Below are 26,217 nucleotides of genomic sequence, written 5' to 3'. Positions count from 1 at the left end.
CGATGCGGAGGTGGTTGGTCATGCGTCATCATCATCTCGTGATCTCAAAGAAAACTTAATCGTTGTTAGCCAGCCATTTTATAGGAGTTCACCTGAAGTGTTGATTGGACAGCTGAAGAGCTGCAGAAACAAGCGCACACAGGCTCTGTGATTACTAGCTGTAGTGGGTGTAGTGGATCAGTGAGTAATCAGTACATACAAATAAAAACTATACAGAAACCCGCTCAACAGACTAAGCCGCCTGTCCTGCTCAGAAGTTAGGAATTCCCTGAACCCGTTGAGGTTAAAAGTATGGCTATATACCAAAAAGAATAGTATAGAAGTCTTTGAATTTATGATCAACACAGTAATTAAATAGTCAAGTGGTAGCCGGTGTCAGTCTGGGTGGCCAGGATACTGACTGACACCAAGATTTGGGATTGTACATGAATACATGCAGCTAGAAGCATCTAGCTGCTGCATGTCACTGACACTTTAGACATATCACGTGTATGATTGCATTAACTGTCTTGTAATTCTTACTGGCATTATAAAGTGACTGCGTGTTGCAGTTAGAACAAGCCAACAAGGTTTCTTCTGTGCTATTTAAGAGACCTGAGGATGATTTGGGTGAGGAATACCCAAGCACAAATTAATTTCTGAGGCCACATTTCAAGTGTGTTAGAAGAGTAAAACAGATAAAGAGTGAGAGACCTGAAGTGGCTGCAGTATTCAGCATTTGCCCTTCGAGTTTTCAATTTGATGTCAGTACCACACTGTGACAACATAACCATGCCAACAATGTTTATCTTGTCCAGAAAGTAGACTAACAATAGCGCTATTTCATTTTTGGTTTTGCCAATTTTTTTTTATTTGATATACCGTATCAGGAGCTCATCGATGAGCTCCTGACCGTATAGAGGGAAACTTTGGTGGGGGTAAACTTTGGCGAATGGCAAGCTAAATCGCATTTGGCGAAATAAACTTTGGCGAATTCAAGCTCAATCCATAGCTATAAAGATGCTAATCTCAGGTGCTATGAGCAATTGGCGGGTTAAACTTTGGCGAATTTGTAGCGAATCGCCAAATTCGCCAAAGTTTTCTCCCGCCAAAGTTTCCCTCTATACGGTACGACAGGTTGCTATCTCCTTATGCTAACCTTTGCTTTCCCTGCGCCTACATACTGTTTAACATAATCTCTGTATATGGTTTAGCTATGAGTACAGATAACACAAACACTAATCAAGGCACACAAGATGCAAAGCCTTCACATGAACAAGACCACCCCACATCTGACAAACTACAGCAAGTTATCATCTTCCTTAGAAAGACAGAAGCAGCTATTGAACAGTATCTGAACAAGAAAGGGTGTACAGCTGATAATGAAGAATTACAGACCACTGTTAAGAACTTAGCAATTGTACTAAAGAGAGGAGATAAGGACCAGTCTGAATACTTGCTTGAGCTGATGAAGAAAAGTAATGAAAAGATGATGCAGCTGTTGTCAAAATTGGCATTCCAGCTTTTCAAAAGTAAGATTTTGAGGGTTATGTCATGTACACAACCATAAGCACAATAATCATATGAATAAGAATTTGATGTGCTTCTGATATTACTGTACATGTGCTACTGTGCAGTGTTACATGTAACTATTATAACATTCCATTTCAGATCGTTCAGGTATCAATCTTATTAAACAAGCTGTTTAGCAATGATAGTGCTTCATTACCTGGCACATCATACACCTGAGGTTTAAGTTAGTCCAAGCCCTTGCTCAAGTGTGGCAGTTTTGCTACTCTAATGGACATACAATAATATGCAGATTACAGAAGTTGTCTGCATTAACCAACACACTGCTTCAGTGTGTAGTAAAGGTCCTACTAGCTGTATATGGATAATCTCATGATGCTTGTAATTAGGTAACTTTGTAGGACGGGAATCGTTGATCATGTTTATCTGTTGTTTTGTTATAGATACAGTGATGCAAGGTGTTTCACTGTCTCCACAACATCCCCTGATATTGACTTACTATTGTATTAGTTTGACTGAGCTAACAGATAAATGTGTTAAGTGTGGAATAGTACAGCTAGCTGTTCAGCACCTAAAGAAACTGGAGATGTTTATGACTCTGAGTGGAGTAAGTGTTTATTTTTTAGTGTGTTCAGATTTGTGACATTTGTGTATGCAAAATGCTGAGTTTTCCTTTTTCTCGTTTTTTTTTGCTCAGGACACATTGACATTAGTAAAATTATTGATGAGTTTTTTGTTCAGTTGTTGTGACTCACAAACTGCAGTCACCATCATGGTACAAAACCAACTTCACCAGTCACTGGCCTACTACACTCAAATGTTTGAGTTCAACACTGTTGTCATGGCCAAGAGTGCTCTGGCAGTATTATCAACTAATATTGATAAACACTTTCTACAACTTGTGAAACTAAGTGATAAAGAAATATCAAGTGTTCAAGAAATTCTTATGCTAGCCATTAAAACTAAAAGTCTATACGTAAGGATAATGGATAGGCAGGCTCCTAGTGATTATCATGTCAATGGGTTTTTAAATACGCTTAGACATTTAACAACTAATCCTGACAACTTAGAAGCACTGAGATCATCTGTCTTCATCAACATTTATCGTTCTATGCTACTAGAACCAGCCCTTCATGATGCTTTAAGAAACATTTTGTTGCTAATTAAAAGTGTATGCAGTCATGCTGGTAATGTGGTCAGTATACAGAAAGACCATGGTGAATTGTTGGCAACATTAGAACAACTCACTGTTGGCGAGGAGTTGCAGGATATTGTGATTGAGGTCATATGGAGTATTATGAATGGAAATAATACAACAAGTTAGTACTGTACGGCTATTATGTTTGTATGTACTGTCTTAAGATTCACACCTGGTGAACGCAGCATTAAGACATATACTGTACACAGTAGTGTGCCATGCCAAGAAAGCCAGCATGCCACATAGTGGGTATGTTGTCAAGGAAAGAGAACTAGATTTTTGCCTATGCATCCGCAGCTCCATGGTCCCTTTTCAAAATTGCATTACTTTTATGTGTAGCTGTCTGCCAGGTAGGGCCACACATGCACACAGACACAACCACATACATGCACATGCGCACACACAAACATTAAATTTGGTAGAAACTATGCAATTTTCTTCATTTTTTAGGGGGACCCAAGATTTTTTCTCTATGCACAGTTTGCAAAAGTTATTGTTGTAAAACAAAATTGCATAACTTGATTGCATTGAAATTTAACTCAGATAAAGAGTGAATTTGTATACAAAGTTTGCTGCAAATTCAAAAAATGTTCTTGGTGTTATGGATGTTTATTCGTGTTAAATAAAGATCATTTTTTTCACAGCTACAGGGTAAATCGCTTATGAGAACAACAAATTAGAAACTTTATATTTGAGTAGGAGTATCATAGAATTTTGATGACTGCTCTATTAGAGTATTTTGATCTTTTTACTTTGTCTAATTCAAGTAGCTGAAAAGTGATGCCAGACAAGCTGGACTGTGGGCTCTGGTCCTTGAGATGATCTCCCTTGTTTCTTTGCTTTTCAAAAGCTCCAGTGAGTCATCTGCATGGCGTTGCACTGATCATGCACATAAATGCATTAGCCATTATAATCAATGTTGCTTCTATATAGCTAAACTTTGCTTTCAGAATTTGTATCATGAAAGTAAAATTAGCTACTGGGTATACTGTAGCACAAAATTACCAGGATAGATCCATGATGTTTATAGAATGGAGAGGAACACAAGTTTATTTTCAAAAATTTCCCTGGGGTAACATGCCCCCAGACCCCCTAGCTTGGTATGCATTAGCACATGCAGTTGAGTATCACATGAAAACAGATTATCTCTGGTTTAAATATCATATCAGAGTAATAAAAGAGTGGTATGCTTGACTATGACCTCCATTGCAGTTCATGGATGACCTGACCACTCAAAATCTCTAGGCTCTGGTCCTGACATGCCATATTAGTGGGTATTTAATCCCTACTTTGGTCATAACAAAATGATGATTGAAGTAGGGATTAAATGTCCACAAGTATAGCTGCCGGTGCAGATGACCTCCCTTGTTTCCTTGGTTTTTTATCCTTACTCAAATAAATTTTGTTCTATTTGTTCAGTAGTAAGAAAGCATTATAACTAGAGCCCTCCCCACAGGGTAATATCAATTATGTATCCAGAAAATTCTTTTGACCTTCCCATGCAAAGTGTTACATAAATATCTTGACATCTAATACTAAGTATATAAGTAACATTTGAACTACTTGTTACAGCATTGAAACCGGGTCGGGTCAACCGGGTCACATTTTCTCCGGGTTGTCCGGGTCAGAGCCGGTTTACAAATATTCCGGGTTTGACCCGGATTGGATCACGTGAGAAACGAAATTGTTTGTTTGGCGACATGGAAACTTATAAAGGTTATCGCATAGCTCTTTCGTGAGCCATGCCCACTTATCGCATTGCAAACATATGCTCAGCCATGCCCATTTAGTAGTAAGTACAGTCTAGCACGAAACTGTGTCCGTTGGCTGTCTGCAAGCTTACGTGGAGCCACGCCCACTAATAGATTATTGTAAGAGTTGTATATAGTCAAGTCTTGCAGCAAGATAAGTACTTTTGTGAGCCACGCCCACTTCAATATATCGGGAAATTGTAATGCTGGGTATGCATGAAGCCACACCCAATTGCTATCTGTAAACTTGCAGTAGCTACGTGGAACCAAAACCCACTGACTGATGTTAAATTATAAACTTACCGGCTTAGTTATCACATAACTACTCGTTTACTCAACACGAATCGAACGCTCAAAACGTAGTCTTTCCCACTTGAGACTACCCGAAACATAGCTCTTATCGCATGCCTCGGCTTTAATCAATCCGGGTCAAATCCAGGTCTGACCTGGTTCCTATCCGGGTCATCCGGGTCAGCAGTAGTGACCCGATTTCAATGCTGACTTGTTATACTTGCTATTATAATGTCCTTGTATTTTATGCCTTGCCTGACTTACATATGTGAGCCGCTGAGTGAAAACCTGACTTGTTTGCATAATTCTAATTTAGAGAAAAAATCCCATTGAAATATATTGGGTAAAAAAACATGCTACATTAATAATTTTATGCAACATTTTAATCGCTTCAGTATACAGTGAAGAAAGACTCGAATTGAATAATCTAATATAGCTGTGGATTCACCTCTTCATGGAGAGTAGGAATATGTTTGTTCCGTTTCTGTATCATGGAGCAAACATGAGTTACATGTGTTTGTTTACGTTGTGGTAAAACATAACTTCATTTTTAAGCTTTAACAACCTTCTTGCTTGATAGCATGGGTGCATTTAAGTAGAAAACTATACCTTGATGAATGCCCCAGTTCATGGTGAATAGAATGGCACAAGTCCCAACTCCGTAACCCATTGCACTCAAGAGTTATGATCGATTAAACAAGTGCCTGTAAATATTTTTCCGTATAAGCACTGTTAAACTGATTGTTTTGCTCTTCTTGTTGTCTATCACTATAACTCCAAAACCACATTCCAGAAATGGCTAAAACTTTTAACAGTCTATTGTTTTTTCCTTCTAGACAAAAAAATGTCATAAAATGAAATTCGAGGAACATGCAAACAAGTCAGGTTATTGCTCAGTGGGTCACATATTCTACTATCACTGCATGTTTCAATTCTACAGTGTGCAGTCTATTACATATAACTACATAATATTTGTTTGTAATGGTATGTACATATTTGCAACTGTATTATATTGAAATACTGTAAATCCACAATATTATTAGCTACAGTACATAAATCAATGTAATTCTGAACTTTGAAAATTTTGTTTGTACATCAGTTACTTGATTTTGACAGGTGATAAAGCAGGAAAGGTGGATCTTCTGTAATGTATCTCTCTAGTTTGATTCTTGGTTTGCTGTTGTTGTAGGATATTCTCCTCTCCTCAGTGAAGTAGTGCTCTATATAATCTATGCTCAGTCCAGCAGTTTTGATCTGCTCATTAATATAATCAGCACTGTAATAGTAATCAGGGAACACCATGATCTGTGTCTTTATCCATACTACCTGACCGTTAGTTAACTGATTCACGTCGGTCACTCTGTACAAATGTCCTGTACTGTCAAGTGTAAAGGTCACTAGTACTACATCGTGAAGGTCTGCTAGTGCTTCATTTATCTGTTGATTTGTAGGATTACGTGGTAGTGTTTCCAGTGCAGTCTTGATATTCTTTTCTACCATTACTTGATCAGTGTGTTCTTTTAAGAACATCACATCAAATGCTGACCTTGCAAGATTGAGGACTACAGCTTTTCCACCTGGTACAAGAACTCGATGCAACTCAGTAAAATGTGTGGTGAAAGCTTCCTTGTGCAAGACACATGTTATATAAAAGCTTAAGGCAATGTCAAACCTGTTGTTACCATAGGTCATGTTTGTTGCATCTCCTACACATATGGTGACATTGATAAGACCTGCAGTTGCTTGTTTAGATAACTCAACCATCTCTTCACTGATATCAAACCCATCAACACTTTTGGCACCACACTCTGCTGCATACTTGGTCCAGTCACCAGTTCCACATCCAATATCTAACACCTTCTTACCAGGAGCCTCTGATGATAGGTACTTCTTAATAGTTGGGAAGAAGAAGGCTTGTTTTGTTGGTTCACTTGTGTTGTTAACAGAGTAGAGCTCAACTTCAGTAGAAACATATTTGTCTGCATGAACTTGATCTGTTGACATTTTATTGACAATAACCTGTAGAGATCAACAAGCGCACAAAGCCATCTACAACTTTCCAAGTGGGAATGCTGATAACTGGTGTGTTAGATGACCAGTAGTGTATGGTTCTGTGGTTATAGTTGGAATGAGGTTCAGACATGCATTACATTGTCACAGTTGGTGAACACAGTGTAACCGGTGACCACACACATCCAATTGTGTGTACTATACTTTGTGTCGTCATCATCACTTAATTGGTCACCAAATGCCACCACTAGCTGGACCATATCAAGACACACGGTAGTGTGTCGTGCGGCCCAAGAAGCCGGCGCGTAACACCCGTGAGTATATTGACAGGAAGAAAGAAAACGCAATTTTCGCACCTCCGTAGCTCTGTGCTTCCTTGATGAAACAAGACGATTTTTGCTGTGGACATTCCCTCCAACTGCAGCACTCCACATTCCAAATTTGAGCGAAATCGCTTCGCGCGTTCCCGAGATATGCGACTTCAAAAATTGGCTCAGTTTCTTCGTTTTTTTTTTCTTCTTCTTCTTCTTCTTATTTTTCTTTTTCTTGTCGCACACTTACAAAAACTGCTATAAAACGCGAACGCGTTATCCGATTGCCTTGAAATTTGGCACACAGAAGGGGGATATAAAGGCGCATCTCGGTACCAACTTTGGCTGGAATACGATAAACAGGCAAAGAGTTATGAGCGATTATTCACGAAAAATAACACCAATATGTTGTCACGCCTACAGGGTAAACCGCGTATGGGAAGAAGCTGAAAATCGGTGGGTGAATAGGTTAACTATTGAACCTCAAACCTTTTGTGGTTTGAAAGAAATCGAGCTAAAAACCAGGAAGATACAACGAAAAAACCAACAGTGTGTAACAATTACGCAATCGAGATAGCTAATAAAAAAACGACTGCTTGCCACGCCTACCAGATAAACCGCTTAGGGTAATGCTTTGAAAATCGTTGTACAGATGGAGTAATCATCTTAGAAAGGCTCATCAATGGTGTAGAAGAATAAGACTTAAAGCCACGGAGTTATAACACGAAATCCAACTTGGTGTAGCAAGTGCGAGATCGAGATACTCTAATAGAGCAGTCATCCTAATAGAGCAGTCACCCTGAAGAGAATTCAAGAGATCAGCTAGAAATAAGAAACCTGTATAGAGATCAGCTACACAAAAGTCACCCTGTAGAGAGATCAGCTAGAAGAAGTTACCTTGTAGGGAGTTCATGCAACTATGAAAAGAGATAGTTCAGCTAGAAAAAATCACCTTGTATTGTTCAGCTACAAAGAAACCACCATGTAGAGAGTTGAGCTACAAACAAATCACCCTGTGGAGAGATCAATAGAAGAAGTTACCTTGCAAAGAGTTCAGCTACAAAGAAACCATCATGTAGAGAGTTCAGCTACAAACAAATCTCCCTGTAGAGAGATTAGCTAGAAGAAGTTACCTTGTAGAGAGTTCAGCTACAAAGAAACCATCATGTAGAGAGTTCAGCTACAAACAAATCTCCCTGTAGAGAGATCAGCTAGAAGAAGTTACCTTGTAGAGAGTTCGGTTTCAAACAAATCACACTGTAGAAAGATCAGCTAGAAGAGGTCACCTTGTAGAGAGTTCAGTTACAAAAAAAACCACCATGTAGAGAGCTCAGCTACAAACTAGTGACCTTGTAGAGACATCAGCTAGAAGAAGGTACCTTGTAGAGAGTTCAGCTACAAAGAAACCATTCTTTAAAGAGCTCAGCTGCAAACAAATCACCTGTAAAGAATTCAGCTACAAATAAATCACCCTGTAGAAAGATGAGCTAGAAAAAGTTACCTTGTAGAGAGTTCAGTTACAAAGAAACCACCATGTAGAGAATTCAGCTACAAACTAGTGACCCTGTAAAGACATCAGCTAGAAGAAGTTACCTTGAGAGAGTTCAGCTACAAAGAAACCATTATTTAAAGAGCTCAGCTGCAAACAAATCACCTATACAGAATTCAGCTACAAACAAATCACCATGTAGAGAGATCAGCTAGAAGAAGTTAACTTGTAGAGAGTTCAGCTACAAAGAAACCATCATTTAGAGAGTTCAGCTTCAAACAAATCACCTGTAGAGAGTTCAGCTACAAACAAATCACCCTGTAGAGAGATCAGCTAGAAGAAGTTACCTTGTAGAGAGTTCAGCTACAAAGAAACCACCATGTAGAGAGTTCAGCTGCAAAGAAATCACCCTGTATAAAATTCTGCCACGAACAAATTGCCCTGTAGAAAGATCAGTTAGAAGAAGTTACCTTGTAGAGAGTTCAGCTACAAAGAAACCATTCTGTAAAGAGCTCAGCTGCAAACAAATCACCTGTACAGAATTCAGCTACAAACAAATCACCCTGTAGAGAGATCAGCTAGAAGAAATTACTTAGTAGAGAGTTCAGCTACAAAGAAACCACCATGTAGAGAATTCAGCTGCAAACAAATCACCCTGTAGAAAATACAGCCACAAACAAATTGCCCTGTAGAAAGATCAGTTAGAAGAAGTTACCTTTTAGAGAGTTCAGCTACAAAGAAACCACCCTGTAGAGAGATCAGCTAGAAGAAGTTACCTTGTAGATCGTTCAGCTACAAACAAATCACCCTGTAGAGAGATCAGCTAGAAGAAGTTACCTTGTAGAGAGTTCAGCTACAAAGAAACCACCATGTAGAGAGTTCAGCTGCAAAGAAATCACCCTGTAGAAAATTCTGCCAAAAACAAATTGCCCTGTAGAAAGATCAGTTAGAAGAAGTTACCTTTTAGAGAGTTCAGCTACAAAGAAACCATTCTGTAAAGAGCTCAGCTGCAAACAAATCACCTGTACAGAATTCAGCTACAAACAAATCACCCTGTAGAGAGATCAGCTAGAAGAAATTACCTTGCAGATAGTTCAGCTACAAACAAATCTCCCTGTAGAGAGATCAGCTAGAAGAAATTACCTTGTAGAGAGTTCAGCTACAAACAAATCTCCCTGTAGAGAGATCAGCTAGAAGAAATTACCTTGTAGAGAGTTCAGCTACAAAGAAACCATTCTGTAAAGAGCTCAGCTGCAAACAAATCACCTGTACAGAATTCAGCTACAAACAAATCACCCTGTAGAGAGATCAGCTAGAAGAAATTACCTTGCAGATAGTTCAGCTACAAACAAATCTCCCTGTAGAGAGATCAGCTAGAAGAAATTACCTTGTAGAGAGTTCAGCTACAAACAAATCTCCCTGTAGAGAGATCAGCTAGAAGAAATTACCTTGTAGAGAGTTCAGCTACAAAGAAACCATTCTGTAAAGAGCTCAGCTGCAAACAAATCACCTGTACAGAATTCAGCTACAAACAAATCACCCTGTAGAGAGATCAGCTAGAAGAAATTACCTTGCAGATAGTTCAGCTACAAACAAATCTCCCTGTAGAGAGATCAGCTAGAAGAAATTACCTTGTAGAGAGTTCAGCTACAAAGAAACCATTCTGTAAAGAGCTCAGCTGCAAACAAATCACCTGTACAGAATTCAGCTACAAACAAATCACCCTGTAGAGAGATCAGCTAGAAGAAATTACCTTGCAGATAGTTCAGCTACAAACAAATCTCCCTGTAGAGAGATCAGCTAGAAGAAATTACCTTGTAGAGAGTTCAGCTACAAAGAAACCATTCTGTAAAGAGCTCAGCTGCAAACAAATCACCTGTACAGAATTCAGCTACAAACAAATCACCCTGTAGAGAGATCAGCTAGAAGAAATTACCTTGCAGATAGTTCAGCTACAAACAAATCTCCCTGTAGAGAGATCAGCTAGAAGAAATTACCTTGTAGAGAGTTCAGCTACAAACAAATCTCCCTGTAGAGAGATCAGCTAGAAGAAATTACCTTGTAGAGAGTTCAGCTACAAAGAAACCATTCTGTAAAGAGCTCAGCTGCAAACAAATCACCTGTACAGAATTCAGCTACAAACAAATCACCCTGTAGAGAGATCAGCTAGAAGAAATTACCTTGCAGATAGTTCAGCTACAAACAAATCTCCCTGTAGAGAGATCAGCTAGAAGAAATTACCTTGTAGAGAGTTCAGCTACAAAGAAACCATTCTGTAAAGAGCTCAGCTGCAAACAAATCACCTGTACAGAATTCAGCTACAAACAAATCACCCTGTAGAGAGATCAGCTAGAAGAAATTACCTTGCAGATAGTTCAGCTACAAACAAATCTCCCTGTAGAGAGATCAGCTAGAAGAAATTACCTTGTAGAGAGTTCAGCTACAAAGAAACCATTCTGTAAAGAGCTCAGCTGCAAACAAATCACCTGTATAGAATTCAGCTACAAACAAATCACCCTGTAGAGAGATCAGCTAGAAGAAATTACCTTGTAGATAGTTCAGCTACAAACAAATCACGCTTTAGAAAGATCAGTTAGAAGAAGTTACTTTGTAGAGAGTTCAGCTACAAAGAAACCATTTTGTAAAGAGCTCAGCTGCAAACACATCGCCTGTACAGAATTCGGCTACCAACAAATCACCCTGTAGAGAGATCAGCTAGAAGAAGTTACCTTGTAGATAGTTCAGCTACAAACAAATCTCCCTGTAGAGAGATCAGCTAGAAGAAATTGCCTTTATAGAGAGTTCAGCTACAAAGAAACCATCACGTGGAGAGTTCAGCTGCAAAGAAATCACCACTGCCCAAATTTCAAGGCAATAGCTCTTTCCAATCTGAAGTTATCAATTGTGAAAGTTGGCAAATTGGATGTGTGTGGAAGGCCCCTTTTTGCAAATCCGGTCACATATGTATTATATATATAATTTGTACATTTACTGATAAAATATTTTAAGTATATCTACTTCATCTTTACTTCTTCCTGTAGTAAAGAAAAAAAACATAGGTTAAAAAAGTCCCAAAGCTGGCCATAGGCCGGCTTTGGGGTATACAAATACAAAAAGAAATGAAATCTAATCCAAAACAGCCAAGCTGTAAAAAAAGTGTGCGGCCCTCAGAAAGGCTATGGTGAAAAAAGATGTGAAATCCAAGGTGGCGGCCAAGAAATGGCTGTGATGGTAGGTTAATGGTAAAAATTTTAATAACGACAATTCAGGTGAATTTTTGTGCCGCTTCACAAAATTTACCTGAATTGTCATTATTAAAATTTTTACCATTAACCTACCATCACAGCCATTTCTTGGCCGCCACCTTGGATTTCACATCTTTTTTCACCATAGCCTTTCTGAGGGCCGCACACTTTTTTTACAGCTTGGCTGTTTTGGATTAGATTATTGTTTACATAAGTAAACTTTTATCGTTGTAATTTGTTTGCTGTTACACACAATTTTGTGGAATGTGCTACAGTTATAGTCACACAAACTAAATTGTTTCATTCTCATACCTGTTTGCATCACCATTACTTTTCTTACCTCATCACTTAATAAGTACAAATCCATCTTTTACTCCTTGTGTTGGTCTAATTGTATGTAAATTAGGTCCAGCCAATTATGCTGGCGTAACTTAAAGCATAATACTTAACCAAAGGCGTCAAGCATGATGCTAGCATAATAGGTAAGATAATTTAAATTTAATTAAAATGTGCTATGTGTTTGCTGAAAGAAAGGAAATTATCACTACCAATGCATATTATTACTGGATTTCATATTTAGAAACATACAAAATAACTCAATCATTTCTTGGTTATTCACACTTAGTAAAAATAAGATCAAGATACTGTAATACAGTCACTAACTCTAATACAGCAGTCAGGAAACACTAGTGAAATACTAATTTCTCGAGCATAACCTTGATTTTGGAAGCATAGATTTTTGAGCACTGCTCAAAGTACAATAGGTAAAATTTTGAGTAGGCCTAATATGTGTGCATATCTATGTCAGGAAAGACAGCACTCAGAGGGGTGTCTCCAGAACAAATGCAGCACTGCTTCACCTTGTGCTGTGTTAGCCTCTCAACACGTCCCTTGTGCTGTATTTTCCATACACTCACAGTGATGTTTTAACTATAACTTAAAAGTTGGTGCTGTGCTTTGTTTAACACACATAGCAGTGAATTTTGGTGTTAAATGTAACAGCTACAGAGTTTCAAGGCAAAACCCGAACAGGTGTAAAATTGTGAGACCAATATACTCTAATAGAACAGTCACCACAGAATAAAAGCACACAAAAATATAAAGAGGTTCTCCAGGTTCAACCAAGGGCCTACATATGTACATAACAACCGGAACCTACTGTATTAGGATTGTACATGCATTGTGTTATACGTAATGTGCACTTCAATTAAATACTACAACAAAGCCAAATGAAATATGAAATACAAGTGTAAATTATGCTCATATATGCATGTAGATGGAGATGAAATACTTGTAAAAGCAAGCCTCAGAGCCAGCTTATGGCATGTATGATAGAATGTACCAAAAAGATGAAATCTATGAAAAAGCAGCCAAGCTGTGGCTGCAGTCTTCAAAACACCTGGGTTTAAAAGGTTGCATAATTAAAGGTGACAGCCATGAAATGTTGTTGTTGCAACTAAAATCTAATAATAGGTAATTCTTGTTTGAGTCCAGTTTACAAATGTACATCATTAATAGCCAATTACTAGTAGTAGTAAAAAATTACCAGTTGCTGTAGTTATATGGACTCTCTCATACACTGTTGCTAAATATAATAATTGTTACATCAAGTTGTACACATATAACCAGCCCCTTATATGTTACTGTAGAGCTGGAGACAACTGATGTTGTTAATAGTGAGAATAGAGAAGAAGAGAAAATAGTTGATATACTGAAGGTACTTTTGAGAGGTAGTTCACACTTCTTCCTAAGGAATAAAATGGCTAAGCACATTATTGAAATGAATTTTTATGAGTTGAAAGTACAATTCTCAGAAATTTTATGCATTTTGCGGTACCTGATGGCCTTAGATGAGCACTTGGATGCGTCAGTGATTACTGAGAAATGTCAAGATGAACTTCGCTGTCTTCTAAAATTACTGTGTGATTATTCAATGTGGATGATATGTAGGGGTGTGTTACTTACACACACACACACCCACACATGTACAGTACACATGCACGCACACGCATGCACACACACGCATGTACGCACACACACATACATGACACTTGGTAGACTGTTGTGTGGCCAAGAGAAGCCACTGCAGGTAAAAAGTCACTGATCTGTAACAGAGTTCTGCCCAGACAGTATAAATTCCCCCAGGGTTGGACACTTGCTATACCAAATTTGTGTTAACACATTCAAAGTCTGTAACTGTCTTTGAATTTTTATCCTTCTTAGCTTATATTATCATGGAACATCAATTTACTTCAAATTTGGATGGTACTTAGGAAAAGCTAAATATAGTACATCTATAAAGCAAAATTGGACAATGTATATATTTGAAATATCACCATGACTACTGCAATTTTTTGCAGTTACACCAATGTGTACTGTCAAATTACTGTACGCAGTAACAACAAATATACTGGTGAAAATGATATTTAGCAATTGCTAAAAAGGTGCAGTTAGCGAGATTTTAATTTGACAAAATGCTCTCACTGATAAACTGTAGGCATAAATGGAGCCTCTCACCCATTTATATTATATGGGTGTGCACGAATCCATGTCTGTTGCTGTCTACAAGCTTATGTGGGGGCAGTTCTGGTTTAGTCTTATAGCAGGTAACTTCTATTGAGAGCCACACCCACTTGGAACCATACTAATTTATCAGTAAGATGTGTTAATGCTTACATGTATCTATCAAGCCGCTTTTGGCTTGCCAAGACCAACATCAACAGCTGCTATCAAAGCTTGGACACAAGGTATGAAAATATTGATGAATTTTAAATTTGACGGTTTAGTGACAAATCACCAATTCACCAAATTTACTGTAGTTTATCGCAAAAGTTTAGTTGTTACAAGTGGAACAAAAAATTAGGAATTTTCAATATGAGTAGGGATCAAAGTAATAAAAAGTACTGAAACAAGAGAGATTATCTACCACCTGAAGTCATGCTAGTACACACGTAATCGCTACTTCAGTTGCCAAGATTTAAGATATAATGGCACTGAAGTAGGGATTACGTGTGTACTAGCATGACTTCAGGTGGTAGATAATCTCTCTTGTTTCAGTACTTTTTATTACTTTGATCCCTACTCATATTGAAAATTCCTAATTTGTGACTGTCTCTGGGAAAACCGGTCTTATCGCCCATTTAAAAGTATCGAGAAACGTCGGTTTTAAATATTCTGTGTGTTGTAGCTGGCCAATGGTGGTAGCTACGCATACCAAATTTTCACACGTTTCACAACAATTTCTTACCTTCCTGATCATCCACTGAAGTAGTCAACAGCTAAGTTTCCCGCCATTTTAGATAGTTTTTAAACTGAGGTTGTCTGTATCAGGCGAGCTCCAGAAGGGTGGGAGGCGGGGGCCCTGGAAGGCGGGCAAGATGGTGTTCAAAAATTGAAAAGAGAAGTGCTGGGATGAATTAGGCCAAGTTATAGACCATTCAGGGCTCAGAACTGGCTAAAATGAAAGGAAATTTACAGCACAGGTCATTGTCCAACACCACAGAGCTGTACAGCCACACACAGCCATCTCCTGGTTGGCCAGGGCTCCATCAAGACCCCAGACCACTCGTACGGCTCGCCACTGTGCTCTAGAAAAGCAGCCAGCAAAAGCAGACCACTTTACTCTGGTCGACTGTGGCAGTGAAACTTGATAGTGCATTCATTAAGCTTTGTGTTTGTGTGAAAAAATCAAACTTCCTGTCTTGGGCGATAAGAACGGTTTTCGTAGATCCAGTCACAATTTTTTGTTCCACTTGTTTGTGTACTTTTTACAAACATTGCATGAATCTTATCTTTTAGTACTCATTAGCATGATGCTGTGATCGGCATTCACTGCTGTACTTGTCCTTTCTCTCTGAGAGTATAGACTCTCTATGAGCTTCATAGTACGCCCTGTTATTCTCCTTCTTTCTACTCTTCCGCGCCGCTTCCTTCGAAGGCATTGCCGCACCCAATATTGCCTCAGAGAAAACACACAAAGCAATAATAACCACAATACCCTTAGCTAACGCTATTTTGCTACGAATTATTTCTAATATCGCTCAAATGCTTGAGGTAGATACGTTGTTTACAGCAAAGAAATGCGTTTACAAACGCAAGCAATATTAATTTTGCTGGTTAACTTTGCCAGAAACAAAAGATATAAGTCGCTAAATATATTCACTTACACGTACAAAGCTTCCCGATTGTGAACAGCTCGCTCTTCCTGCTCAAAATCAACTTCGAACTTTCAACCATGTGTATTCGAATATTTTACTGCGAAGATTATGATTACTCTATTTAGCGAGCACTTTTATTGAAACGGACGGCGCCGTACATTGAAGCCATTTTGTGGAGTTATTAACACTACCTGTAGTGAATCCAGGACGATGGCGACATTAAAGAACGATGAAAGGTAAGACCCTAGCGCAAGGATTGTATTTCTATCGGTGTAGGAAAGGTTTAATCTATAGGCAAAGCGAGCCGTTTTCATGCAAGAAGTAGGACTGTAGCTGTTGCCATCTTCCCGCTAGGCCTGGCTGAAGGCATCAGTTAGGGAGTCAGTCACTAGAAAATTCGATCAGATAGAATTTTTTTTTAAATTCGTGGAAACTCATAGGATGCATTTCGTGCCGTTTTGAAGGCGAAATCGTGCTTCACTTTTGTAATACAATACTGCTGAATCGCCGAGATGGTTTTGCAAGTCTGTTTTTGGTGCGTAAATTTTTGGCGGGAAATCGTGAACCTTGACGATCCCTACCATTAAGTACTACCGTACTTAATGATATGGTAGTCCACAAAACTGCCTGAATTTGTCCTGGTAAACTGTCAGGGTACATGTATCTGCAGCAGAAAAGAAGTCAAGTCAAGAATTTACATGTACATAACATGAAAATGTAATAAGCATCCAATTGAGATAATGTAATGGAACAGTCATGACTGGTTTATATTGTACCTAAATACATTATTAATTTCTTATTAAAATATTAGTGTTATCTACCAGAACATTCAACAAAATTTGATCCAATTGAATGTGTATGATGCAAAAGCATAAAAAATACAACACATAAAATCTTGGCTACAGTTTTACATTTACTGTGAAATATACTGGCAAAAGCAAGTTTCAAAGTTGGCCACACCACTGGGTTTGGGATTTTAGTAACTTTATTGTCAACTGATACGTACATTACAGGACTCTCACACACTATATATATATATATATATATATATATATATATATATATATCACATGCGCACATGTATACAACTAGTCAGTGAAAAATTGATATCTTGTAGAGGAGCACTTGAAAAAATCTAACTGGTCACTGATGCATCCACTAGTGTTATTCCATGTGATGTTCTACTTCATCTCTAATACAAGTGATCATGGTAGGGTGCAGTTGAGAGAGAGTGGAGTACTAGATGTACTTGTTAAGGAAATAGAGATATTGTTACTAGTTCCTGCTTGGCATAAGGTCATTTATTTACTATATATTGATGTACTTAAACATACATATACTGTATGTACATGTGTATCAATTGCCCTGTGAACGCATAATATATTTATCCAAGTAATTATACTCTAGGTACAAAGTGGTCATCTAACCTAAGCTGTGCAAAAATTCTAAAAGTGTGCTGTCAAAGATGGCAACAAAGAAATGACCGTAGCGATTTTAATGTCATACGTATATTCACTACAAAATATGCCTCAATGCTGTATCATTAGTGCTGTGCATTTTCCATGTTTCCTATTAAATACCTTGTTAACCTGGTATAGACTTTTGTGCTTATTATTATAATTATTTTTGCAGGGTCTTCATTACCTTGTTCAGCTAATACTGTTGATCCTATTGAAATGTTCACGAGTGATGTCACAAGAATTGCTACCATCTGGACTGGTAGAGCAGTTTTGTGTCCATGAGGATTTCTTGTACCGCATTTCATCCAAGTCTTTGCTGGCTGCATTTTCAAGTAACATCCAACTTAACTTGAAACTAACTGAAGTGCTGGAATCTGAAGCATTCAGTTTGTTGAAGCTTCTTTGCAATAGTTCAAAAAATCCTAAGAAAATTTTCTGTGTTACTTCAGCACTTAACACTAATTTGGTCATTCATGTTAACTTTTCTGATGTTACATTTATGATAACAGCTCTACTGCAGTGTAATCCAGCTAATCAGAAAATTTTCCACGATTGCTTTGTAAAAATAGCAGTGGAGGATTCATTAGAACCAGTGCATCACCGTTTACAAGCAGAAGTGGCTACAGTTGTCAAAATGATTAAAGGGGAGGCTACTGAATTGCTTTACCAGTTGAGGAGTCTCTCTATTCAGAATGCTAGTAAGTATCTACTGTATTCTTAGAGTTACTGATTTGCTGTATATAGTACGTAACGTAGCATAACCAAATGTGTTTCACTCTTGAAGGGTATCCCTTCAGTAGTGAATAGTGAGGACTGGCTACTCGGGCTGTTCTTCCAGAGACCCTAATTAACCCCTAGCTTAGCATTTATAAGGTATGTACAACACATGGAACAGCAAATTCTCGCTCTTCTTGTAGAAATGAGAAACCACAAGTTACAAAAACAAATTGCCGAAAATAGGAGTTTATTGTGCGGCTATTAAGATATTTTGTGGTATTAAATTTCGTGGATTGCTAAAAGTAGCAAAATTAGTAATTTTTGTGGAACAAATTTTTGTGGTTGATCTCCATCCAACTTGTACATAGGCTGTAAAATATTTTAACTTTCTTGGATAAGACGTTCACAAAATCCTAGTATTTCACAAAAATTTCTTGGCTTATGACACAATGCACTTACCTGTATGTGTACATTCTATGAGTGCATTTCTTATATTTTTTATTAATTTATAACTACGTATAGCACAACCACTAGAAGAAACGGATGAGCACAATCAAGTTCTATACTGGATGTGTTGTGCTATCAACTCCATCAGAGCAGTGGTGTCACCAGATCCTGTGGATGACAACTTAGCTGAGGTGTACGTGCCACTTGATGAAGAGAGTTTTATGACAGTTGGAATGTCTGATCTGTTATTTAATGATTTGTCTCAGCTCTCAATCCATTCATCCACCAAGTTGGGAATGGTAGCATTCCACAAGCTTGTTTCACAGATGACACATTTTGTTGTTCTGCTAAAATCACTCATCACACTTAGTTTTGAAAGTGAGTTTTATCCAGAGGCACATGTATATAGGCAAAGCTTTGAGAGACGACAAAACATGTACTATAAGTATGCATGTGGTGGCACTTGCACTCTGATATGTACTTGTAATATAATGCTGGTTTTAAAATTATTTCTGGGTAGTTTCATAAGTTATGTAGCTAGCAAAGTTTAAACAATCAAAGTTGGTTGAACCATCACTATAATAGCTGGTAGTTTGCTACTGGGTTACTCAACTATACTTGTCATGAATATTTACACTAAAGCATCCACTATTTCTGGTTTTAAAATCTTAGTATATACAAATTGCCACAAAAGCACAACAGTACCAGGTAGCAATGCAGTACTTGCTACGTACATGTGTGTTTATAATACATATATGTTACATGATTGTAAACTGAGTCGAAATCTTTACAGGGATTCGAGAGAACAATGATCTGGTTAAGGTGACAGCCTCTACATTCTTACGATTGGAGAGAATATTTTTAATCTTCGGAGACCACTGTCAAAAGTCATCTAAATTTTGTATGATTTTGGCACATTCTGGGATTATCAATAGACTGATGGATGGGTTGTTTACACTCTATGCACTTCAGAGTCACCACACAATGGACATTGAGTGGGTAAGACTACTAGACAGTATGCTGATAATTTAATGAGCTATTGGACATATATTCTTTATTTTTGTGTATTGTAAACAAGGTATGGGGTTGTGTTTTCCTACAGAATATCACTTAACAATCAGCCTTACTTTTCCTTCAAGATGACTATGGCAGTATAGTGTAAATTCATAGTGACTTCAAACGTGTTCAACAAAATTTTTAATTTTTATTTAACCATACTTTTTTCTGGCTAACTAACTAAGTCCCTCCATTATCTGGCCATCAATTATCTGAACATTCTGTTATCCGATTGCGAACTGTGAAACACTCATCAGGCTGGTAGCCTGTATAGAGCTATCAATCACCCTAGCCAATACGAGTGCAACCACTGAATATATTATATATGCTTACCAAAAATTTTTGGTTATGGGTCAGCAGCTAGTACGTTCTGGTTATGTTCGGTTATGATGAACAGACACTGATATCCTAGAAATATCACTGAGAATTTTGGTTATGTGAATTTAATGTTTTAATCAGTGCTATTGAATCGTTTATAGAATAATTACGGAGTTGACCAAAGGCCTAGATAGGTAAGCTTACTTGTAGAGTGGTTACTCCATGCAGTGTGGTAGCTTTGTGATGGGGGCATGTCCATATTTGAAAACGTGTGGAAACGATTGATGAATAAGCTACAGTGCTAGTTTTCACCTTAGCCCAACGTTTTTCAGCTCATAGGATGGCGAGGATAACAAAGCGCTCTCCGTCTGAGTAGTTTTCATGGCGAAATCCAAGTCGTGCATCCTAATCACGTGAGTATTAATCAATCCCCACAATCAATTTTGGCCTCAACGTCTATATAATCACTGCCCAGTTGTAGCCCGGCTACATTTCGTATGTAGCCCGGTTAGCTGAGCTACATACGAAATGTAGCCCAGGTGGCTCCTTTGATCTGAGGTGTGAAAGTGTTACATGTTAGTTTATAGCACTAATACATACATGTGATGTGTGTATATGTTATTGATTAAATTCCTCCCTGTCATGTAGATATTGCTTCGAGTAGCAGAACCGATTATGTACATTCTGTCAGTGTGTGCTACTAACAATGACTTGTGTGGGTATTTCAAGATTGCTCGGGTAATGTCATGTTGGTACTGCAGGGTGAATTTTGGTAGATGTGCTGCACTAGCAAAAATTATTCTCAGCATTCTATGTAAACATTGGCCAGGAGATATTGAGGATTTTGCACTGACTGACTCAGAAATAAGTTTCATATTTGAACTCGTTTCAAATGCCACTTATGGGCAAGAAAATGAACATGCCATGTGGGTAGCTTATTCTACAGATTCACAAAATTCTGTGAAGTATCTGTTATCATTTTGTGAGCATCTCATAGCAAATCCATCTAATGCCGAAAGATTAATTAAAGCTGGAATCCTAGACTGTATCAGTTTTCTACTTCAGAATTACCAAGAGGTTGAGTTGCTTATGGCTACTTTAAAGCTGATGGCCAAATTCTGTATACTTCCAAAAGTTTCTATTGAAATAAAAGAAAATCACACTGAAATAATTGCAAGCTTGCAACAGCTTCTTTTGCAAAATGAGTCTCTTAAGGTGGACACTTTTTACTGTTTACTATGTGCTGGATATGACGTTCCTAATATTACAGGTAAGAATATAGTTGTGTCACTCATGATATTAATTTTTCTACGTACATGTAGGTGTGTCTGATGAACATGCTGATGCGATTGCAATGCTAAGGACAGGAAGATATAATGAATGCATTCTAAAACTCCAGCTGCTGTTAAACGATTGTAAGGACACGTCTACACAAGTGAAAGCAACCCAAACACTTGGAGAAGTGTACTACAAGGTGTATAGAACACCTGTGTCAACTGAAAAGGATATTTCTAAAAAGTACGATAGTGCCAGGCAGGCCATTAAATACCTTGGTACTGCATATGATCATCAACTGTTTTCAGATGAGCACATTAATTCAGAACATTTAGATCTGGCCATGTTGGACTGTATTTTTAACTCCCGAGATAAGCCATTGTCCAGATGTCTGCTGTGTCGTAAACGGTGTGGCAAAGGAGAAAAGCTTATCCACAGTCACATATGGCCTGAATCACTACTGCGATTTATGAACAGTTTCCTCCATCCCAGTTCTCAACAAGTTTTTGATGTGACATGGAAAGGGGTAGGAAAGTTACAAGGTCCTGGGCAGATTTATTTTACAATGCTGTGTAGATCTTGTGAAAACTTGTTCAGTAAGTATGAGAATGCTTTCAAGTCATTGTTTGTAGATAGGCTCTACTGTAACAAAGGTGAAACTATGCAGCAGTTTCGTGTAGCTGATGATGAAGTTGCAATATCTGTCTTAAAAGCTCCTGGTGCTCCTGAAGATTGGTTGTATCAATTTTGCCTTAGCATTGTCTTTAGAATGTTTACATTGGCTTCACAAGGTAACCCCAGCCGGTATGGAAACATCAAGGAATGGTACAAGTGTTTTGTAACATGGCGTAATATTCTACTGGATAAGAATACTGCAAGTAACAAACTAGCCCCAAAAGTTGCTTTATTCATTTCCCCGGTAAATGCTCTGCAAGACTTATGCTTGCCACCGCATATGGCTAAAGTTCTGTTTTCTAGTGGGATAGGATCTTTCTTTACTTACCGTCTCCACGATGGTGCCTGTGTGTCCGATCGGAAGCCAGAGCTGTTGTTGGGCAGCATTGGAATTATCAACATTGTAGTCAGTTACGATGATGAGTGTTTCAAGTTTATACCTTCAGAATGTATGGTGAGCCCAGGGAGTGTTCAGTTTGTAATCCCGTCAGCTATTAGAAGGTACCTGTTGTTTCCGAAAGGTCTGTGGGCAGAATATGAAAGTGCAGCGGCTTTAGTTGCAACTAGAACTTACAACATGCCTAGAGACAAGGTCACAGTACCTGCTAATAAGCTTTGGGCTGAGAAAGAAGTGGAGTTGTTCTCCAGTGTACTTGGTAAAACCCTACATGGTGAAGAAGTTGTTACTCTTGACTTTCTACCACCACCATTTGACAGAACTGGAAATATTATACAGCGTTTAATGAGTGCTCTGAAGTCTGATAAAACTTTCCAAGTCATTTTACATCATTGGAAAACAAAGGAAGATGATCACCTTGGTGTGTTTGTGCTGAGAAACAAAGGACAGCGTAATTATCCCAAACTTTCATCAATTTTTGCTCTACAGACTAAAGGCTATGCTATATGGATTACATACAAGTTGTCTGAAGATAATCTCAATGTTGAAGATGTCATTCAAGGTGGTTCTGGTAAGGCCTTTCTTCCTCAAGTTGAACGGGAATTTCAGACTAAAGAAAGACTACAAACTCGAATTACTAAAATAGTGTCTAAAGCTGGTTTTGCTACAAAAGAAGCACTTGTCTGTTGGCTACAAGAGCTTAAGTAAGTTTAGAGCATGCTTCAAGTTTTAGATCAGACATAATTTATATAGGCAACAAATCAGTACAGGTGCATGTAGTATAAGATTGTTGCTGAAAATAATGGTGTATGTACATACAATACCCACCCATGTATGTATTTGCTGCTGCTGAATGTAGGGATCATTTACATATATAAATAAAATTTGAAGGAATTGTGAGTTGCCACCGTAATACATGGTCAGAGTGGTTCCTATTGGCACACAATAAAATATTTTCCGTGTAGTACTAGAAATTGTGCAATGTTAGCATTGTATAATAGCTATGCACAACCAGCTTGTCTCTAGAGCTTAGTAACCATACTCTGTGTGCCTTAATTTTGAAATGGTGTAATAGTAAAATTTTTAACTAAATTCAGTCAGATCTTAGCCTCATCATGAATCAAGTACAGTACTTATCCGTATATAGATGCCTGAGTGTATATGTCTTATAATCTACTTGTAAACCAGCTGAAAAATCTTGTAGCAACTGCTGTTGATATCATTTTGACAAGTTGCAAGTTTCATTAAGCCTTAATTGTTCTATATACAAATTAAGCTATTGCAATCTCGCACAATACCTTGTATTAAGGTAGTGCCCAGTGCCTTCGTTTATGGCCTGGCATTGACTTCAGCACTCAAATGAATACAGTACATAAAAGACAATCACTTGAAACTGCAATTTGTATTATTTTCATGCAAAAATTTCATGATTAAAATTTTCATGTATAACAATATTTTCATATGATGTACATGAATGACTGCTCTAGATCTATTAGAGTATCTTGATCTTTTGCAAAAAAAAATTGTCTAAGAAATTTTCATATTTTTTTTTTGCATATGAAAATTATTTTACAATGAAAAAAAGTGATATTATATGGTGTTATTACATTTACATACATGCACAGTATTTTAGAAATTCTGAGCATTTTCTCTATTATGTGACTGGGCATGAATAATCTAAGCATTTGGGCAAAAGCAAACAATTAAATGTTTAATTAGGGCTATTAAATATTTAACTAGGGTTAAAATTGAGCGTAAACTAAGTTTAAAGTCATGAAAGTTTAACTGAAGAAAGCAGACAAATTTTAATATGCCTGCAGTAAGCAGTCATTAAGTATAATTTATGGAAAGCCTTCATAAATTAGGTCACACATAAACATAAGGTTAGGGGGTACCCTTTTATGGTAGTATAATATGTAGCTACTGTGACATGTATACATTCATACAGTAGTGTTCATGTATTTTTATTTTACCTACCTTTTTTGCAGTTATGTTGCTTCATTTGACATGAGATGCTTCCCAAGTTGTCTGTACTGTTCAGAACTGTGTAACTGCTGTATGGGCAGCACAGCCACAAGTAGTGCTGTTCCGATTTATGAAAACATTCAAGGTAATATAATGCAACATGCCACTGCCTGTGACCTCAACTGCACAGAATATTTAACCAGTGCTGATCCCATGCCTGTAATCCTATATCGGCCAAAGCAAAGTGATTCCGTGCTTCCTCTTTTACGAGCTTGTACTAATGGTGCACCATTTGGTTTGATTAAAGTCAAATTTATCATTCATTACTTAACCACAGCTAATGACAACCAAGTGTCCATTTGGTGCCAGTTCAGATCAGCTTATCGACAAGAAATGTGCAAGCTGATATTTGATAACAATTTTGAACACATCATTGATCTTCCTGCCAATTTTGTTTCAGTGTTTACAGATAGTGAAGACAAAAACAAGTTTACAAAATTTCTCAAAGATGTCTGGTGTTATTTTCATTCCTTGCTGGCTAACCCAGTGGTTGACCATCACACACAAGAGTGTGGCAAAGTTGAAGATCATTTTGAGTATTATGCTACCATGTGTGTTGATCCATCCAATATTCCACCTGCCTTGTCAAATCTCAAAAGAACACCAGTATATATGCACACATAGCTACAATATTGTTTTTGCGTACATACTATTTACTCACATAACTGTTAATCCATAGTATGAGGTAGACGCTGTACTAACTGCTGCTATATATTTTCACACTTGGTACAAACATTATTACTATCAACGACGTGTGTATGTAACTACAGTATGTATGCACGTGCATGTATAACTGCTTACCTAAATTGCCTACTCAAGAATTTATTATCATGCTCCCAAGATATTGCAGAAAGCTCTGTTATAGCTATAGCCTTAAGTATTGATTCTATCTAGATCTTTAGTCATAAAGTTTCAAAATATCGATTTCCCTATTATAATTACAGTTGTAGAATAATTATGGAAATTCACAAACTTTATAATTTAGTCCCATGTCATAATTATACATATTCTGCAAACAACTCAGTGTTAAGTGGAATAAAAAGACAAAACGTTGTGGTTTGCAAATTCAAGTACTGAGACATTACACGTGTTACCCAGTGGAAAGTGCTGCTGTATACACAAGGCAGCCAGAGGCAGGTGTTTTTAGGATAAAAAGATACTTAACTTAATGTTATGCATTAGAAATGGCATTAGCATTATAAGTACATTGTATAATTATACTGATTAATGCTATAAATTTGACCGGATTGCGAAAACGGATCTTCCACGCACATCCAAATAACCAACTGTGATGATTTATACTGACAAGCTATTGCCTTGAAATTTGGTCAGCAGTTAGCATCAACATGTCTTAATTGGTTGAAAAAATTCAGATTTTTATGTGGTGTCTTGAAAACTGAGCTTTGGTCTTCCAAGATTGGATGTGTGTGGAAGATCCCCTATTTACAAATTCGGTCATGTGCAAATGTTGAAACTTGTAGTTATATAACATTACAAGTGTAAAACACTGTACATATAGCAATTCCAATTGCAAGCATTGTTGAATTTGAGGAATGTGACCTACAAGTGTACAGATATATATATATTATATTGATAAAAAGTGCTGGAGTAGTGCACAATATTAAATCACAGTAAAACAATAAGAAGTGTTATATCCCTACTGTGCTCAAGAAACCATAATGGAAATGCACAGTAGGGATATAACACTAATATCGTGAACTACTCCAGCTTGTTTCAGTGCTTTTTATCGATGTGCTATGGTCCCTACTCTAGTTGAAAATTCCAAATTTTTCTGTGTACTTGTAGACATATTACCTGCACTAGTTTACTAGGAGGTACAAGACACAAAGTGATATGCATACATTAATTGGATTCACTTTATTCAT

General features: G+C 37.6%; 2 protein-coding genes across 3 annotated transcripts; one reads left to right on the top strand and one right to left on the bottom strand.

Moving 5' to 3' along the window:
- Positions 1-54: 54 nt before the first annotated feature.
- Positions 55-25,082, top strand: LOC136256006 (uncharacterized). The gene is made up of 12 exons (XM_066048917.1): positions 55-180; positions 1,194-1,511; positions 1,953-2,116; positions 2,207-2,828; positions 13,454-13,756; positions 17,079-17,257; positions 17,594-18,119; positions 18,661-18,963; positions 19,379-19,584; positions 20,608-21,229; positions 21,282-23,010; positions 24,295-25,082. Exons 2-12 carry the CDS (start codon positions 1,196-1,198, stop codon positions 24,953-24,955), a joined length of 5,631 nt encoding a protein of 1,876 aa, XP_065904989.1. The 5' UTR covers positions 55-180; positions 1,194-1,195; the 3' UTR covers positions 24,956-25,082.
- On the bottom strand, positions 5,645-16,097 carry LOC136256053 (uncharacterized). Of its 2 annotated transcripts, none has more exons than XM_066048983.1 (2): positions 15,977-16,062; positions 5,645-6,768 (listed from the first exon to the last, which is right to left on the bottom strand). In XM_066048983.1, the coding sequence occupies exon 2, from the start codon at positions 6,751-6,753 to the stop codon at positions 5,845-5,847; it is 909 nt and encodes a 302-aa protein (XP_065905055.1). In that variant the 5' UTR covers positions 6,754-6,768; positions 15,977-16,062; the 3' UTR covers positions 5,645-5,844. The 2 variants fall into 2 exon arrangements, with proteins under 2 accessions (XP_065905055.1, XP_065905049.1); XM_066048977.1 differs by having other exon boundaries at positions 5,646-6,768; positions 15,971-16,097.
- Positions 25,083-26,217: the final 1,135 nt, after the last annotated feature.

This window comes from Dysidea avara, chromosome 1, assembly GCF_963678975.1.
Source record: "Dysidea avara chromosome 1, odDysAvar1.4, whole genome shotgun sequence".
In the NCBI taxonomy this organism is placed as follows: Eukaryota; Metazoa; Porifera; class Demospongiae; order Dictyoceratida; family Dysideidae; genus Dysidea; species Dysidea avara.
Note: the sequence above shows the minus strand (reverse complement) of the source record. Positions and strands in the feature narration are given on the sequence as shown.

What these genes read in the sequence shown, in the direction of transcription:
- LOC136256006 (XM_066048917.1), top strand. Translation starts at nt 1,196, where the DNA reads ATGAGTACAGATAACACAAACACTAATCAAGGCACACAAGATGCAAAG. An exon ending in GGCATTCCAGCTTTTCAAAA is followed by an intron (nt 1,512 to 1,952) that starts GTAAGATTTTGA and finishes GTTTTGTTATAG; the next exon opens with ATACAGTGATGCAAGGTGTT. An exon ending in AATGTGGATGATATGTAGGG is followed by an intron (nt 13,757 to 17,078) that starts GTGTGTTACTTA and finishes GATATCTTGTAG; the next exon opens with AGGAGCACTTGAAAAAATCT.
- LOC136256053 (XM_066048977.1), bottom strand. Translation starts at nt 6,753, where the DNA reads ATGTCAACAGATCAAGTTCATGCAGACAAATATGTTTCTACTGAAGTT.